The sequence below is a fragment of the Pseudorasbora parva genome, chromosome 19 (assembly GCF_024679245.1).
Source record: "Pseudorasbora parva isolate DD20220531a chromosome 19, ASM2467924v1, whole genome shotgun sequence".
Lineage (NCBI taxonomy): Eukaryota > Metazoa > Chordata > Actinopteri > Cypriniformes > Gobionidae > Pseudorasbora > Pseudorasbora parva.
The window spans coordinates 32,381,213-32,397,167 of NC_090190.1; the positions used below are offsets into that span (position 1 = coordinate 32,381,213).

A 15,955-nucleotide genomic window follows, 5' to 3' on the forward strand; every position below is an offset into this window, starting at 1 on the left:
TTTTCACATAAATGTTTCCAAGTGATATCCGATTTTGACGTGCTTTTTTATTGCACTTACCTTGTAACAACATTAAACAAGAGGGGAACAAACACTACTCTAATTTACAGCCCGCAGATTCATACTTACCCTGTAACTACATGAAACGAGGGGAACAAACATCAATTTAATTTACAGCCCGCAGATTCATACTTACCCTGTAACTACATGAAACGAGGGGAACAAACATCAATTTAATTTACAGCCCGCAGATTCATACTTACCCTGTAACTACATGAAACGAGTGGAACAAACATCAATTTAATTTACAGCCCGCAGATTCATACTTAACCTGAAACTACATGAAACAAAAGGGGAACAAACACCACTTTAATTTACAGCCTGTAGATTACATACTGACCCTGTAACTATAATTTCCGAAAGTGATGCTTTAAGTTTGCTTTACTTACTCAGTACTTTCCAGGCTGAAATCTAAAGCGTTACCCAAATGTTTTCAAACATTCATACATTGAATACTGTTGGGCAGCATAGATATGTTTGAAGGGTCTAACCTTGTCCATTTTAACCAGCACCATTTTTGGGCAGCATATCCTTACGAAAAGTTTATTCAAAGTGTGTTATTTGTAGACTTCTTTTCAAATAGAAATAAGAAAGTATACTTTGTCGTACTCAGTCTTTTTATCAAGATGTATAATGAAGTATTCTAAGTATACTCGGCTTGTAGTTGTGTTTACTTTTGATTGAGTAGCCTATTAAATACTTTTACACAGTTTTTCATACTGTCATATAAACTTACATTGTTTATAAATATTGATTTATAAAGAAAACAGATTCGTTCCAAATTCTGAGAATCTGATTTTTGTGTGTGTAAGCTAGTCCACTGGTAGTGTATATAGTAATTTACTTTATTAACTTTTTATACTTTACTCTCCATTTTCTGTCTATCCACCATTTCAGTGTTATATGGTAGGGGGCACTATTACACATCATCTAAAATAGTACAGAATCTCTGGATCAAAACACAGGGGAAGAAGAAGCAGAAACAAGTGTTAGACGATTCCTTATGCAAATGTAAAATAACGTGATCATCAAACAGTATATAAGTTAAAAACTGGCTAATGTTATTGAATGAAATGTCTACCCAGAAAGGGTTAATGACCGTGAAGCTTTGGGGGTGTTGATGGACTCGACCTAGTCCATCTGTCTATTGATCATCGTTCTGAATCCCATCCAGACAAATGTGATTTTCTCAGCTTTTTATTTAAAATGTTTCTTGTTTTAATGATACTTACCCACATTCAAGTGTTGATAAAAAAGATGCATGAAGCTATAATAAAATGTTTTTAAAATGGAAAGAGTTAAAGAACAGTTAAAGGTATATTTAAAGTATAAAGTATGAATGCTTAAATAGGACCATAGAATACTTAAAGGGTTAGTTCACCCAAAAATGAAAATTCAATCATTAATTTCTCACCCTCATGCCATTCAACACCCGTAAGACCTCTGTTCATCTTCGGAATAACGATTCAAACGGTTTGAAGCTTTACAAAGCAATGTTTTGAAATGGGCCTTTGCTAAATAAGTCGTTATTTAGTTTTAGTTTTTTTTTTTTTTTTGCACACAAAAACTATTCTCGTCACTTCATAAAATGATTGTAGAGCCACTGTAGTGAGATGGGCTTTGTAACAACGTTTTTAGTGCCTTTTATGGGTCCTGAGAGAGGAAATTACATTGTAGCCAATGGAGGAATGGCATGAGGATGAGTATTTAATGACAGAATTTTCATTTGTGTGAATTTTCTAACCCTTAACTAACCCTTTGAATTGCAAAATAATATATAAACAGTAAACTATAAGTTTATTTAAAGAAAACTTACAAGTACACTTGGAGTATTAAACTATTAAACTACTAGTATACCTCTGTGTAATTTCATAAACTAAAAAATGCGTTACAAGTTTCTGTCTAGTAAAATGTAGTTGCAGTACAAAGTGTATTACTGTTACACTTAAGTATACTAAAGTTTACTTTTATATACTAAAAGTGGGCCGATTTAGCCCAAGTAGTATTAAAACAGTACACAAGTATACTTCTAATACACTGATATTAGTATACTTACTACATAAAAAATACTTTAAAATATACTTGAAATTTAAACTCAGGAAGTATACAAATCTTTTTGTAAAAGCATGTGTGTCAAACGTTCATAGCAGTTTTGGGCATCATTAGAACGGTCCTGCAGATTGACATCATGGGTTTACATAATGGGTGATTTCAAACTAATGTGTTTGTAGAATCCTTCCTAGACACTTACTCCAAACCACATTTTTGTCATATTGAATGTCCATAGGCAACATTTTACGTTCAATCTTCCTAAACAGCATTTTTAAGAATTTGGCACGTGAAAGTGTTCCATCATGTGTTCTTTCAAACATTCCTGCATAGATCATTTTTTGGCATTTAGATCCAGACTTTTTCAACAAGCAGCATTTTTGGGAAGCATAGGTGGTTCGAACATTCATAGACGTTCATTATTTTCCTGTATAAAAAATGCACCAGATGGACATGACTGACCATTGCACTCAGGTCATCTTTTTGCAGCAAGGAAAGAAGTTAAAAGACGTTCTCTACACCTTGCCTTTTTTCTATTCCACTGCCTTGCATCTCATTTGCAAAATGCGTTTTGTGTGAATGGCCCTTTAGAACATTCCTGCATAGATAACCCTAAATAGCACTAAAGGCCATTTTTGGGCATCATAGGCATGTGAAATGTGCCTAGTAAGCATTTTTAGGCATCACAGGTGAGCTTGAACAGTCCTTCATAGACAGCATTTTTGGTCTTTTCAAAATTAACTTTTGAACCCACCCATGACTTTTATGACTTTCACTCATATGGTAACCATATTGCTAGTGTACACAGCCATATTAAATCTGCTTTGAGACACACACACACACACACACACACACACACACACACACACACACACACACACACACACACACACACACACACACACACACACACACACACACACACACACACACACACACACACACACAGCTGTAGAGGGCAGGGCTCTGCTCATCACCATACTAATGCCGCTTTAATGGACACATTAAAACCCCTCAAATGTTTCTGAAGTTTAAACACCCCTGTGATGTTTAAACATTCAACATTTCTCCTTATCCTGTCCTAGTGTGTTTGTGTGTGTGTGTGTGCGCGCCTCACACGTTTCCCCCTGCTTCCTCTTCCTTGTGTCTCCAGGCTTTTTCATTTCACATTCTGTGTGACAGTACATCACTGCTACGTTTCCATTTTGTGTCAGGCTCACGCTCCCTTTTTCCTGCCTCTCTCTTTCTCGTCTTCATTGTGATGACACAAGTGACATCCGTATTCCGCTACGTGCTGTGCTTTAGGTTGTTTGTTCACCCCACAATGTAAGGCATTAGCGGAACACATGTAATGTCAATGGCAGTGTCGCTATGACAACCTTGCAGGGGTCTAGAGCGAGGGAACGAGGAAAGTGCGAGTGCTGGCATCGCAGACTCGAGGTTGTTAAGATTGTCACGCTCTCCGCTGCACTCTCGAAATGAGTGCGAGATAAATGCATTACACCGGATCGGACGTTTTCTTTAATTGCCGATCCGGAGCAGATATCGTGTGTGACGGATCGAAGAAGTTTGAGAGTGATTTGTAAACTCAATTATAATTCCCTTGTGCCAGATCTGAGTGTGCATGAAAAAAAATGTGCCATGAAAAATGAGCAGTGTCATTCATAATCTTCATTCCGTATTCCTAAAAGTGTTCAGTGTGCCATTTCAAGACGGATGAATGAAGTTTGGCTAAGCAATAGCGCTCACATTCTATTAAATGGGGCATTAAACCAGAAGCGGGCCCGTAGCCGTCATTTCGACCGACGCTTTGAAATGAACATAATCTCTTATATAGAAGCCTGTCGTAAATTATGGATTAGATATCAAATGCAATTTCTCCCAAAGACAGAAGTGGAAAGAGTTATGAGACGTCTCATAAAACCACGCCGAGCGTCCCGTGCAATGACGGGCAAAAATAAAAAAAAATGAAAAACGAGCTGGTTGAAAGAGTATTTTTCTCTGGCCATTACCGCATCAGTAAAACCAAAACTGCTGACAAAATGCAGTTTACACATGCGGAGGGGAGAAAGATACTCTGTTTGCGATATTCGCGTTTCGCGTCCCTCTGTTCCAGAGTTTCTCTGCTACTCTCATGCTCCTAGTTGTCATGGCGACTAACAAGAGCATCTCAGCAGCATCCTAAGAGCTCCAAACACTGAATATTGAAAACAAGCCACTGGCGAGATGACTGCCGTGTCCTGCCGCCGATCTGGAAGTGTGATAAAAGTGCAGTCGGAGCTGTGGCTTCAGCGCTTTAGGGCATGTCATTCATCCACCGAGTTCCTCTTTTTAAGATTAATTGATTCATTCCTCTCTGAAGTTTATCCTTTGTTACCCATGTTTTTGTTTCATTCATCCATCTACCCATTACAATTTTGCCTCCATAAATACGATTTTCATGCGTTTATTCTCGTTTTCATTCATTCTTGTTCCATCATTTTATTTCATGAATCTGTTCTTAGTTACTCATCCAGTTTTTCCTCTCCATTCATCCGTTCACCATTTCATTCATTATTTGATTCATTTTTATCAGCTTTTTTCCCCGTATTTGCTCATTTATTCATGAAGTTGATTCATTTTGCTCTCCTTCATATTTTATCCGTCCATTCATCATTTTCCTCTCTATTTATTCATTCTTTCATAAATACTTTCATGAAGTTGATCCTTCAGTTGCCTTCATTTTCCTTCATCCACACTGTAAAAAAATCCATAAAATAACAGAAAAAGTACTGCCAGCTCATTACACGGATATTATCCAGTAATTTTACAGAGATTTATGTTAACTTTAACACACAACGCAATTAAGTGCGAAATTCAAAATACAGGTAAAACACTTGTAAAAATAAAATATGGAAATTTCTGTTCAATTTTTAAATATATTAAATATTTAAATCTTGGTTCTTTTCCACTACATCAAATGCAGTTTGGATTAAGGGCACGTCATTCTACAGAGACAGCAAACTGTTACTTTGTTGAACAAATTAAATCCATTGACAGAGGAGGTGTTGTTGGTGCTGTCTTCCTTGATTTAAGGGGGTAGTTCACACAAAAATGAAATTTATGTCATTAATGGCTCACCCTAATGTCGTTCTTCACCCGTAAGACCTCCGTTCATCTTCAGAACACAGTTTAAGATATTTTATATTTTAGTCCCAGAGCATATACAGTCTATGCACACTATACTGTCCATGTCCAGAAAGGGAATAAAAACATCATCAAAGTAGTCCATATGTGACATCAGTTGGTTGATTAGAATCTCATGAAGCATCGAAAATACATTTTGGTCCAAAAATATCAAAAACTATGACTTTTTGGCAGTTTGACGCGATTCGAACTGCTGAAATTACGTGACATTGGTGACCCAAATCATTGATCGATTCACTGATTCATGACCGTTTGAATCTTTTTGGAGAAACACGGTGAAGACAATGCTGAATAAAGTCGTAGTTTTTGTTATTTTTGGACCAAAATGTATTTTCGATGCTTCAAGAGATTCCAATTAACAAACTGATGTCACATACTTTGATGATATTGTTATTAGCTTTCTGGACATGGACAGTATAGTGTGCATAGACTGCAAATGCTCTGGAACTAAAATATAAAATATCTTTAACTGTGTTCTGAAGATGAACGGAGGTCTTACGGGTGTGGAACAACATTAAGGTGAGTCATTAATGACATAAAGGGTTAGTTCACCCAAAAATGAAATTTAAGGCTTTTGAAACCATCAATCATAATGTACTTTTATCTAAATTGCCAATGTTTAATTTTTCTATTAATACAATAACATGGATGGAATCATTTCTAAATGTAAGGAAACAATGTACAAGAATTAACGCTATATGCTTATCCTTCCCTGGCTGCACTATTGGAGTCCCACAGGGATCTATTCTTAGGCCAGTTTTGTTTAGTTAATATATTAATGATCTGCCTACGGTGTGTCCAGAGGTCCAGTTCCAGATGTGCGCAGATGATACAGTCAGGGGCGTGGGACTGGGGGGATAAAGGGTACTGAGTAACCAGGGCCCGAGGCAGGGAAGTCCGTTTTCTATACATAAACATACAAGGTACGGGGGCCCAGCAAGATGGTTTGTACCCAGGGTCCAAAATTTGGTGCTATGCCACTGGATACAGTAATTTATACCTATGCTAAAACAAAAGAACAAGCTGCTATCCAACTGACTACTGCACTGAACAAAATCTCAGATTGGTTAAATCACTCGTCTTACTCTTAATGTGAGTAAAATTATGTCAATGTATTTCTCTATCAAAAGAAATAAGCATAAACCAGATATTTTAATTAAAGGTGAAGCAATATTGTTAAGCATTTTAAATACCTGGGTATGATAATAGATTCAAACTTAAATTTTAAGAAACATATAAGACGGGTTTCTAGATGTGTTAGAACAAGCTTAATGATTTTTATGAATATTAAGCATCAGTTACCTGTGGCTGCTGCTAAACTTTTTTATGCACAATGATTTTTCCGCATTTACCTTATTGTGCTACAAGCTGGTATCAAACAAGTGTAACAGCATTGAAGTAATTATACACTCACTTTAAACGAACTGAAGTTTTAGATTTAAAAAAAAATTAATAGAAAAAAAAAAGATTGTCTTTGAACAATCACACTGTACATTATTTTTGGTTTAACTTAAAAAGCAAGTAACCGGGTTGCCTTAAAAAATTGTTTATTGAAATTAAAATTTTTAGTTGATACAATGAAGGAAATTTGTTTAATAAATACAAGCTCAAAATATTATTGTATATGAACCACATAAAAAAATTGATAAATCATGAAAATAGCACTATTTGCCATGTTTCACTGCGTCACCACAAGTAAAACACACACAATTACCCAATATGCTTACAAAATCATTAATAATATTTGAATAAAGGTTGTCAATTCTCAAAAATGTTCATTGTATTAACTAAAAAAAAAAATCCAATGAACTCAAAATTTTAAGGCAACCAGGCATCTTATTTTTTAAAAATGTTTTACAGTGCAGTGTTTTTATACAGGGCAGCAGAAAGATGGAGTTCATTGCCTGTTCATATTAAAGAGTGCTCATCATTTAGTATTTGTTTAAAACGGAACTTAAATTATGCTTTAAGCAAAATCAATTGTGATCATAATTTTTTTTTTCTTTCTTCTGTGATTTAATATTTGTGATATTATGATATGATGTTGTTTGTTTATTTTTTCTCTTGGATTGTAATAGAATGCTGTCATTTTATTTAACATCATCCTGCCCAGGGACTACAGATGCAAATGAGCTATTTAGCTAACTCTGGCACAACATTTGTGTTGTGTATGGTCCCTGTTAAATAAATTAACTAACTAACTATATTAATATTGTGCATTAGTGCCCTATATTTAAGTATGCATGAATCCATCCACCCTTTCTTCCAATATTGTCCTCATTTATTTTTATTGTTTTATTCATTACACACACACACACACACACACACTCACACACACACACACACACACACACACACACACACACACACACACACACACACACACACACACACACACACAAACAGACTTTTTTCAAGTAATGATTAACGTGATGCATTACCTATAAATTCACAACAAAATATATGAGTTCATTTTTTAAACACTGCAAATGCTCTTCTTACTCAGTAATTTTGCTTGTTTCTAGTCTAAATATTTAACAATTCTTAAATAAAGATGCATTCACTATATAAGTAAAACTACATAAGATATGTTTTCTTGTTTTGTTTAAAATCAAATCAAAATTAAATTCGTTTTTGCTTAAAACAAAACAAAAATTGGCAATAATTATCTGCCAATGGGGTGAGAAAAATAATGTTGTCTGATTGAAATCTTGTTTCCGTTCCCGCCCACGTCCCGCCTCTTTGCCCATTGTCAGTTAACCGGGCGTGATGCTCGATGACACGCTGACAAGATGGCAACAGCTAGCTCGTCTCTACTCTACGCTTCAAAACTGCTCTTCAGAATCCTATGGGTGACGTCACGGACACAGTCAATTTTTTTTTTTTTTTTTTTACAGTCTGTGGTCTTTACATTTTGTCAAATCTTTGTTCTTATTATTATTAAAAAACAACCAAACAAGTCACAGCCCAGGTGAGAAAAAGTAATGCAAAACTAAGTAATGCAATTAGTTACTTTTTGTAGGGAGTAACGTTAGACTGTAATGCATTACTTTATCCAACACTGTGTGTATACATTTTTTTTATCCATTCATAAGCATTCACTAGTCCAGCCATTCATCCTTTTTTGTCAATTCACTCAATTTTACCAGTTCTTTTTGTTCATTCATTCAGCTTTACTTTCATTATGTTTTTCTATTTTATGCTGTATTCATTTATTGATTCATTCATTTGGTTAATCAGTTATACCTTCAGTTTTTCATCATTCTGTAAATCAATTTCTTTATGTTCATTGAGATTCAGCGTTGTCATTTCTGTTTAATGTTCAGCGGAGCAGGTTTACTTTAGAGTCCCTTAAGCATTCAGCACAAATCACACACACCACCCCAAGTGGAGAGGTGACTAATGGAACTCCCATCTATCACTCTTTATCTATTGCTGCTCTCTCTCTCTCTCTCTCTCTCTCTCTCTCTCTCTCTCTCTCTCTCTCTCTCTCTCTCTCTCTCTCTCTCTCTCTCTCTCTCTCTCTCTCTCTCTCTCTCTCTCCCTCTCTCTCTCTCTCTCTCTCTATCTCTCTTTATCACTTTCACTCAGACTCCTCCTTTATCACCCTTCTCTTTTTCGCCCCTTCTCCTCCTGCAGGTTCTTCAGCAACATAACTCTATCTGGACGGGACTATTCCTTTAATAATGACGGTTATCTGGCAAATCCGCTCCTGGATGTTATCTCCTACACTGCAGGAAGAGGCTGGGAGGAGGTAGGGGTGGAGCCATTAGTATGCTTAAATGTGCTTAGATATTCATGGTTATCACTGAACTGTTTTAAATGCAGCTCCCAAGCGAGTTCACATTTTGCCTTGCCATTTAAATGCAATATAATTAAAATGGGAAGAATGCATTTGAAATGAACCATGTGTTGCTTATGGAAAGGGACTAAAGTACATCAAAGAATACATATATGCACATTCACATGAAATTTTGTGCAAAGAAAATCAAATCAAGTAAGTCAAGGTCACTTTGGTGCTTTTTTTCTCATTGGAATTGACATTTTTAAAGCATTGAAACAGAATGTGAATTTCGTGTTCTTCGATACTTTGACAGTACTGACCAATAATTTCCATATTCAGTACTTTTAGTTAAAAAAAATGTTGGTTTAACTTAAAAAAGTAAGTAACCCTTGTTGCCTTCAAATTTTGAGTTTATTGAAGAAAAAATTGAGTTGATACAATTAAGGAAATTGGTTTAATAAATAGAAACTCAAAATATTATTGTATCTGAACCACATAAAAAAATTGATAAATCATGAAAATAGCACTATTTGGCATGTTCACTGCGTCTTTACAAATAAAACACACAATTACCCAATATGCTTACAAAATCTTTTAATAATATATTGTAAAAAAAGGTTTTTGTTTCTCAAAAATGTTCATTGTTTTAACTCAATTTTTTTATTTCAATGAACTCAAAATTTTAAGGCAACCAGGTAAATAATTATTTAAATATTTTTTTACAGTGTATATATATACTTCTACATATCATGCAGCAAAATTATCAACCATTTGTACACTGAGATGGTAATCTCTCCCTCCCCTATTAAAGACTTTAAATTCAGGATTTTTTTTAAATAAAAATGGCTATTCTGCAGTGCATAGATAATGCTTTTATATTCTTATTAATGTTTTACTGTATAATTCACAATGTTCCTGTTTTTCCAATAACTTGTCTGTTATTTAAAATTACTCTCAAAAGGGAATTTGTTTACAGGGCAGTGTACTTGAATGCAATTGAGTGGCAATTGCAAATGATTGCACATGCAGTATTTTCCTGGCAAAAGTCAATAAACCATGGAAAATAATAGATTTTTGCAGGAACGTTTTTGGTATTGGTTATTCATTTTGACAGTTTGAAATGGCTTGTTTCAGAACTGCCAAAGGAGCTGCAGAAACCGTAAATCATTCATTGTTAAGCTAGAACAAAAGTGTTTTTTTTTTTTTTTTTTACATTTAATTGCCATGTTCACTGGGAGATGGTTAACACTTGAGATTGGGAATCATGTGAACTTACAAAGGTGTCATACTGCAGTAGCTTTCAAAGGTTTGGGTTTACGTGTCTTGTTGAAATAGCTGTCACTAGGAAGACAGACATTTTATATGTCTCGTAGCTTCAAGTATCTTACTTAATAAAGTCGGGGCTATATCCACTGACGATGTAAAGAATGTCAGATAGAAAACATAGACAGGCCCTGTCAACATCAATTTAACTTCATCAAAGCACCATTATGAAGCATTTTGCATCTGTCTGAAGTCTAAACGTGTTTATCATTTTAATGGAGTCTTTACTGTTGTTGTAGGTAGGCTGGTGGGAGAATGGAGTCCTGCGTCTGCGTTACCCACCCTGGTCACGGTACGGCCCCTTCCTCAAACCTCTGGATGATTCCCAACACTTGCGTGTGGTTACTTTGGAAGAGAGGCCATTCGTCATCGTAGAGCCTGCTGATCCTGGAACAGGTTCCTGCATCAGAGACTCTGTTCCGTGCCGTCTGCCACTCAACAACAGGTCAAGGTTCAGTCTGTGGTTTTTTAGAATAGAAATGTTCAACCTTTGGGGTTATCACTCTAGCAAATGTGGCAGTGAATATGCAGATGTTGCAAATTACATTCACATTACCCCAGGGGCATTAATTCCCTGTAATGTCACTAGCACTGATGGAATTTAAATAAATTAGAAATGCACGTCGAAATGGAAGAGGTTGATCAATGATTGTTCTGTGTTAGAGCACTTCACTTCATTTACCTTAAATTTCTCCAAATTCTTCCTGGTCTGGCATACAGCGCCTGGGTGAATCACACAAGCTGTCAAAAACATGCCCAGATCATATTTCACCTCAAAATTAAGAACGATAATGGGAATTATATTTTAATGAATTATATTATGATTTTGTTTAACCAGCTAAATTTTGCATGAAGGAAATTAAGCCTTGTTTAAGAACCTTAAGATTTTTTTATTACACACTATTATGTATTCTACTATTTTTTACACTTAAAAAAAAAAAAATTACACTCTATTATTTTTTAGACACTTTTATTATAATTAAGCATATTTACCCCAATATTCTCATTACCGGCATGCAAAAAAAGTCTTGTTCTCATTTTTGCTATATATACATTGATCAGGTGAAGTGAAATCTCTTCATCACGGCACCTGTCAGTGGGTGGGATATACTAGGCAGCAAGTGAACATTTTGTCCTCAAAGTTGATGTGTTAGAAGTGACAGTTGATGTGGATTTGAGCGAGTTTGACAAGGACCAAATTGTGATGGCTAGGGTCAGAGCATCTTAAAAACTGCAGTTTTTGTGGGGTGCCAACAGCGGCATCATCAGAACTGGACCACGGAGCAATGAAAGAAGGTGGTCTGGTCTGATGAATTATGTTTTATTTTACCTTGTGGCTGGCCGGTTGCATGTGTGTCACTTACCTGGAGAACACTTGGCACCAGGATGCACTTTGAGAAGTAGGCAAGCCGGCAGAGGCAGTGTCATGCTTTGGCCAATGTTCTGCTGGGAAACCTTGGGTCCTGCCATCTATGAGGATGTTACTTTGATATATATATATACCAAAGTACATATATTACATATAAAGACATATATTATATATGTTTAATATGGAGTAATCCCACAGTTTTCCGCTATAACAGCTTCAACTCTTCTAGGAAGGCTTTCCACGAGGTTTAGGAGTGTGTTTATTTAGGAGTGGGAATATGTGACCATTCAGTGTCCGCTCTGATTCATCTCAAAGGTGTTCTATTAGGTTGAAGTCAAGACTCTGTGCAGACCAGTCAAGTTCCTTCACTCCAAACTCGCTCATCCATGTCTTTATGGACCTTGCTTTGTGCACTGGTGTGCAGTCATGTTGGAACTAAGGGGCTCAACCCCTGAAAAAAGACCCCACACCATAATTCCCCCTCCACCAAACATTACACTTGGCAAAATGCAGTCAGGCAAGTACCGTTCTCCTGGTAACTGCCAAACCCAAACTCGTCCATCGGATTGCCAGATAGAGAAGCATGATTGGTCAGAGCAAAGAACACGCCTCCACTGCTGAGTCCAGCTTTACACCACTGCATCTGACGCATTGCATTGCACTGCACTGCACTTGGGGATGTAAGGCTTGGATACAGCCGCTCGGCAATGGAAACCCATTCCATGGAGCTCTCTAGACACTGTTCTTGAGCTAATCTGAAGGCCACACAAAGTCTGGAGTTCTGTAGCTATTGATATATAGTTGGCAACTTCTGCGCACTGCACCTCAGCACACACTGACCCCGCTTTTTGATTGTACATGCCCTACCACTTCATGGCTGAGTTGCTGTTGTACCCAATTGCTTCCACTTTGTTATAGAGTTAACAGCCGACCGTGGAATATTTAGTACTGAGGAAATTTCGTGAATGGATTTATTGCACAGGTGGCAACCTATCACGGTACCACGCTTGAGTTCACTGAGCTCCTGAGAGCGACCCATTCTTTCACAAATGTTTATATAAGCAGTCGGCATGCCTAGGTGCTTGATTTCATATACATGTGGCCATGGAAGTGATTGGAAAACCTGGATTCAGTGATTTGGAGGGCTTTTGCAATATAGTGTACATTGCAATGGTGAATCTAATTTGATTCTTAATGAGAATTACTAAATACTCAAAAGCAAGATATCTGGGTTACGCTAATGACATATTGGGGAAATATGCTTAATGTGCAATAAAGTCTAAAAATAAAAATTCTTAAAAATAGGCTTCAAATAAAAATGTTTAAAAATTTGTAATTGTATTTTTGGGTGAAATATGGAATACAATATTTAGATTAAAAAAAAAATCTTTTTGATCACAACTTCAGTTTCTATGCAGTAGTGCTGATTTTTAAACCTTAATAACCTTATGCTTTGTGCTTATAGACTCCAGTTTATTAGTGTTTCCCTTAGGTGACAAAGCACTGAATTCTAAGCAGGGATGTTCATTTAGTTTCTTTTGCTTGGTTTCTCTACATTATTTATTTCTTTTGTCACTGTCCCCTTTCTGTTTCTTTTCCCTTTTCTATGTCTTTCTCTCCTTCTTCTTTTCAATTACAGCATGGTTGTTGAGGGCATTCAATCCATGAAGCACTGCTGCAAAGGCTTCTGTATTGATGTTCTCAAGCGCCTGGCTAAAATAGTGGGCTTCACCTATGACCTCTATCTGGTGACCAATGGCAGGCATGGAAAGAACATAGATGGAGAGTGGAATGGAATGGTCGGGGAGGTCAGGCCCTCATTTTATCTCTTGACTTTTTGTCAACCCTGATTTTACTATCACAAAGTTCACTGAATTCAGGTGCAGAAGGTTTTGTTTTCTTGAATTGTGGCACAGATGAAGCACAAGGCTAAATATACAAGCTAATGTTCTTGAATATAAATTCTAAACATATAATTTAACTTTGTTAAATGTCCAAAATATGCAACAATAAAATAATAAAAGTTAGTAGTTACTATCTTGACAAACCTTTTCACTTTTTTAATCCACTTTCTCTGTTCGTAATGTTATTAGCCTCTTTCCCCACCAGGTGGTGTCCAAGCGGGCCGACATGGCGATCGGCTCCCTGACTATTAATGAAGAGAGGTCAGAGGTTGTGGAGTTCTCTGTTCCGTTTGTGGAGACTGGCATCAGTGTCATGGTCTCTCGTAGCAACGGCACCGTGTCACCATCTGCTTTCCTCGGTAAGGAAATAGGAAGGAGCATCACACTTCATTTTTACATTTAGGCATTTGACAGACATGTATTGTTTCCTTGGGAATCATATCATTGACCTTGGTTTTGGCAGCACCATGCCAAAAGTTGAGCTAAAGGCTTCATATATTACTTCGGATTTAGTGTTAGATCATGTGGTATCAAAATGGTATGATCCTCGTTTCATAACACCCGCGAAGATTCGATCATGAGATCAGTGGTCGAATCCGGTCCTGCATATCGATGCATCGAATCTTCGACTATTAGGGGTCACCCCTAGTAGAGACCTCATTCGGTCAATCCGTGCAGGCACTAATATATCGTGCCAGTTTGACCTTACCAGACAGAAGTAATAGCGAATGGGATTCGTTTGGATATGGGGTAAAAAACAAAAAAACTAAAACATAAATACTGTTCGGATCGTCACAGAAAAATATTTATTTGTGTTCTACTGAAGAAACAAAGACACCTACATCTTGGATGCACTGGGGGTAAGCAGATAAACATCACATTTTCATTTTTGGGTGAACTATATACCTTTAAGCTGGCATAAGGAATCACATTTTCCTTGATATTCTGAGATAAAAACACTATCAACTTTCTCCCTAGGGTAAAAAAAGCATTTATTAAATCTAAACAGCAAGAACAACTAATTCTGTATACAGATAAATGCATTAACAAATGACATATATTGGGTGATTAGAAGCTTATAGGTAGTAAGATAAAAAGGAGAAAATAGGATATGCTATTATTCTTAAACAAGAAGAATGGTGATATGTGAGAAAGTTCATCAAATCTTGTGTTGTTCCTGGCTGTGCGTAGCACCTACTGCTCTGCAAATGCTTCTGAAAGATCCCACTGAAATGTATTTAATTTCAGATCTGATGTTAACAGTTTGTGTGAAACAATGTTTTAAAACCACAGATCTATATAAATGACAATGTTCTCTATATAGATCAGTGGTTAAACACGTTTTAAATAGGCTGTTAAACAGACAAAAGTTTTATTGTAAGTATTTTAGACACTCTGGGCTGCATTTCCCGATAACGTTGTCTCTTAGCGCGCTACGAAGACTCTAAAGGTATAACTTAACTGAAGGTATACCATTTCTAGGTGTGTTCCCCCGAACTATACCTTAGGAGGTTGCTTAAGGTATACCTTCTTAAGTGCGACGTAAGCGGGTGCTGTTCGTGGCGGCGGTGCTGAATTGGCTTCTATCGATGGCTCAAGAATCGATTATTTACTCTATGCAGGGGCTGTTTCACTGTGTTATGCGAAAAAATTATGTTCTTTATAAAAGAAACACTTCAGAAATAGTTGAACTTTCATTTATCATACAAAATTGCACCTAAATTTTACATAATTCTGAAATGAGTGCACGAACCAGCAATCTCATGCTCAAACGCATCATGAGCATCACGCGTCATTTAAATTATTACAATATATTTTCCATAGTGTCTTGATTTAATCCACAACCAGGGATGATTTACCATGCAGCAGCTGCATCACATTATTGTGTAAATAACTAATTTATATTATTAGATGGCCTAGTCAATAAAAACGCAACACGCAAAACATATAATCAGCTGCTACTATATGGCGGAGAAAAAATAAAGAAAGAGAAGAGCCGCTGCAGCTGATTTTAGTAGCTGAGCTCCGTCCAGTTTGTCTCGACAAAGTTGATCCAACAAGATCTGAGAGCTGCTGAATTTGCTGTCGTGGTAGGCGAAATTTATTTTTAATAGCAGCTTCTGACATGGTAGCCAGGGACTAAAGTTTTCACATATGAAATAGTGCACATACACTAAATGGCTCCGCGGACAGCGCCGTCTTTGATTTAGCACAATTATATTCGCTGCCTCGCTGCCAAAGTTTGACTAAACTCCCCTCCACAATCATTCCCTTTAAATA

At 36.6% G+C, this 15,955-nt stretch overlaps 1 protein-coding gene across 1 annotated transcript in view; it reads left to right on the forward strand.

Annotated features, from left to right (window-relative positions):
* The window catches only part of grin2da (glutamate receptor, ionotropic, N-methyl D-aspartate 2D, a), a 145,113-nt gene that overhangs the window by 99,666 nt on the left and 29,492 nt on the right, over positions 1-15,955 (forward strand). Inside the window, exons 5-8 of the mRNA XM_067424872.1 lie at positions 8,935-9,049; positions 10,642-10,847; positions 13,411-13,579; positions 13,881-14,034. Of these exons, the coding sequence (XP_067280973.1) occupies positions 8,935-9,049; positions 10,642-10,847; positions 13,411-13,579; positions 13,881-14,034 (644 nt within the window). The remainder of the gene's footprint in view (positions 1-8,934; positions 9,050-10,641; positions 10,848-13,410; positions 13,580-13,880; positions 14,035-15,955) is intronic.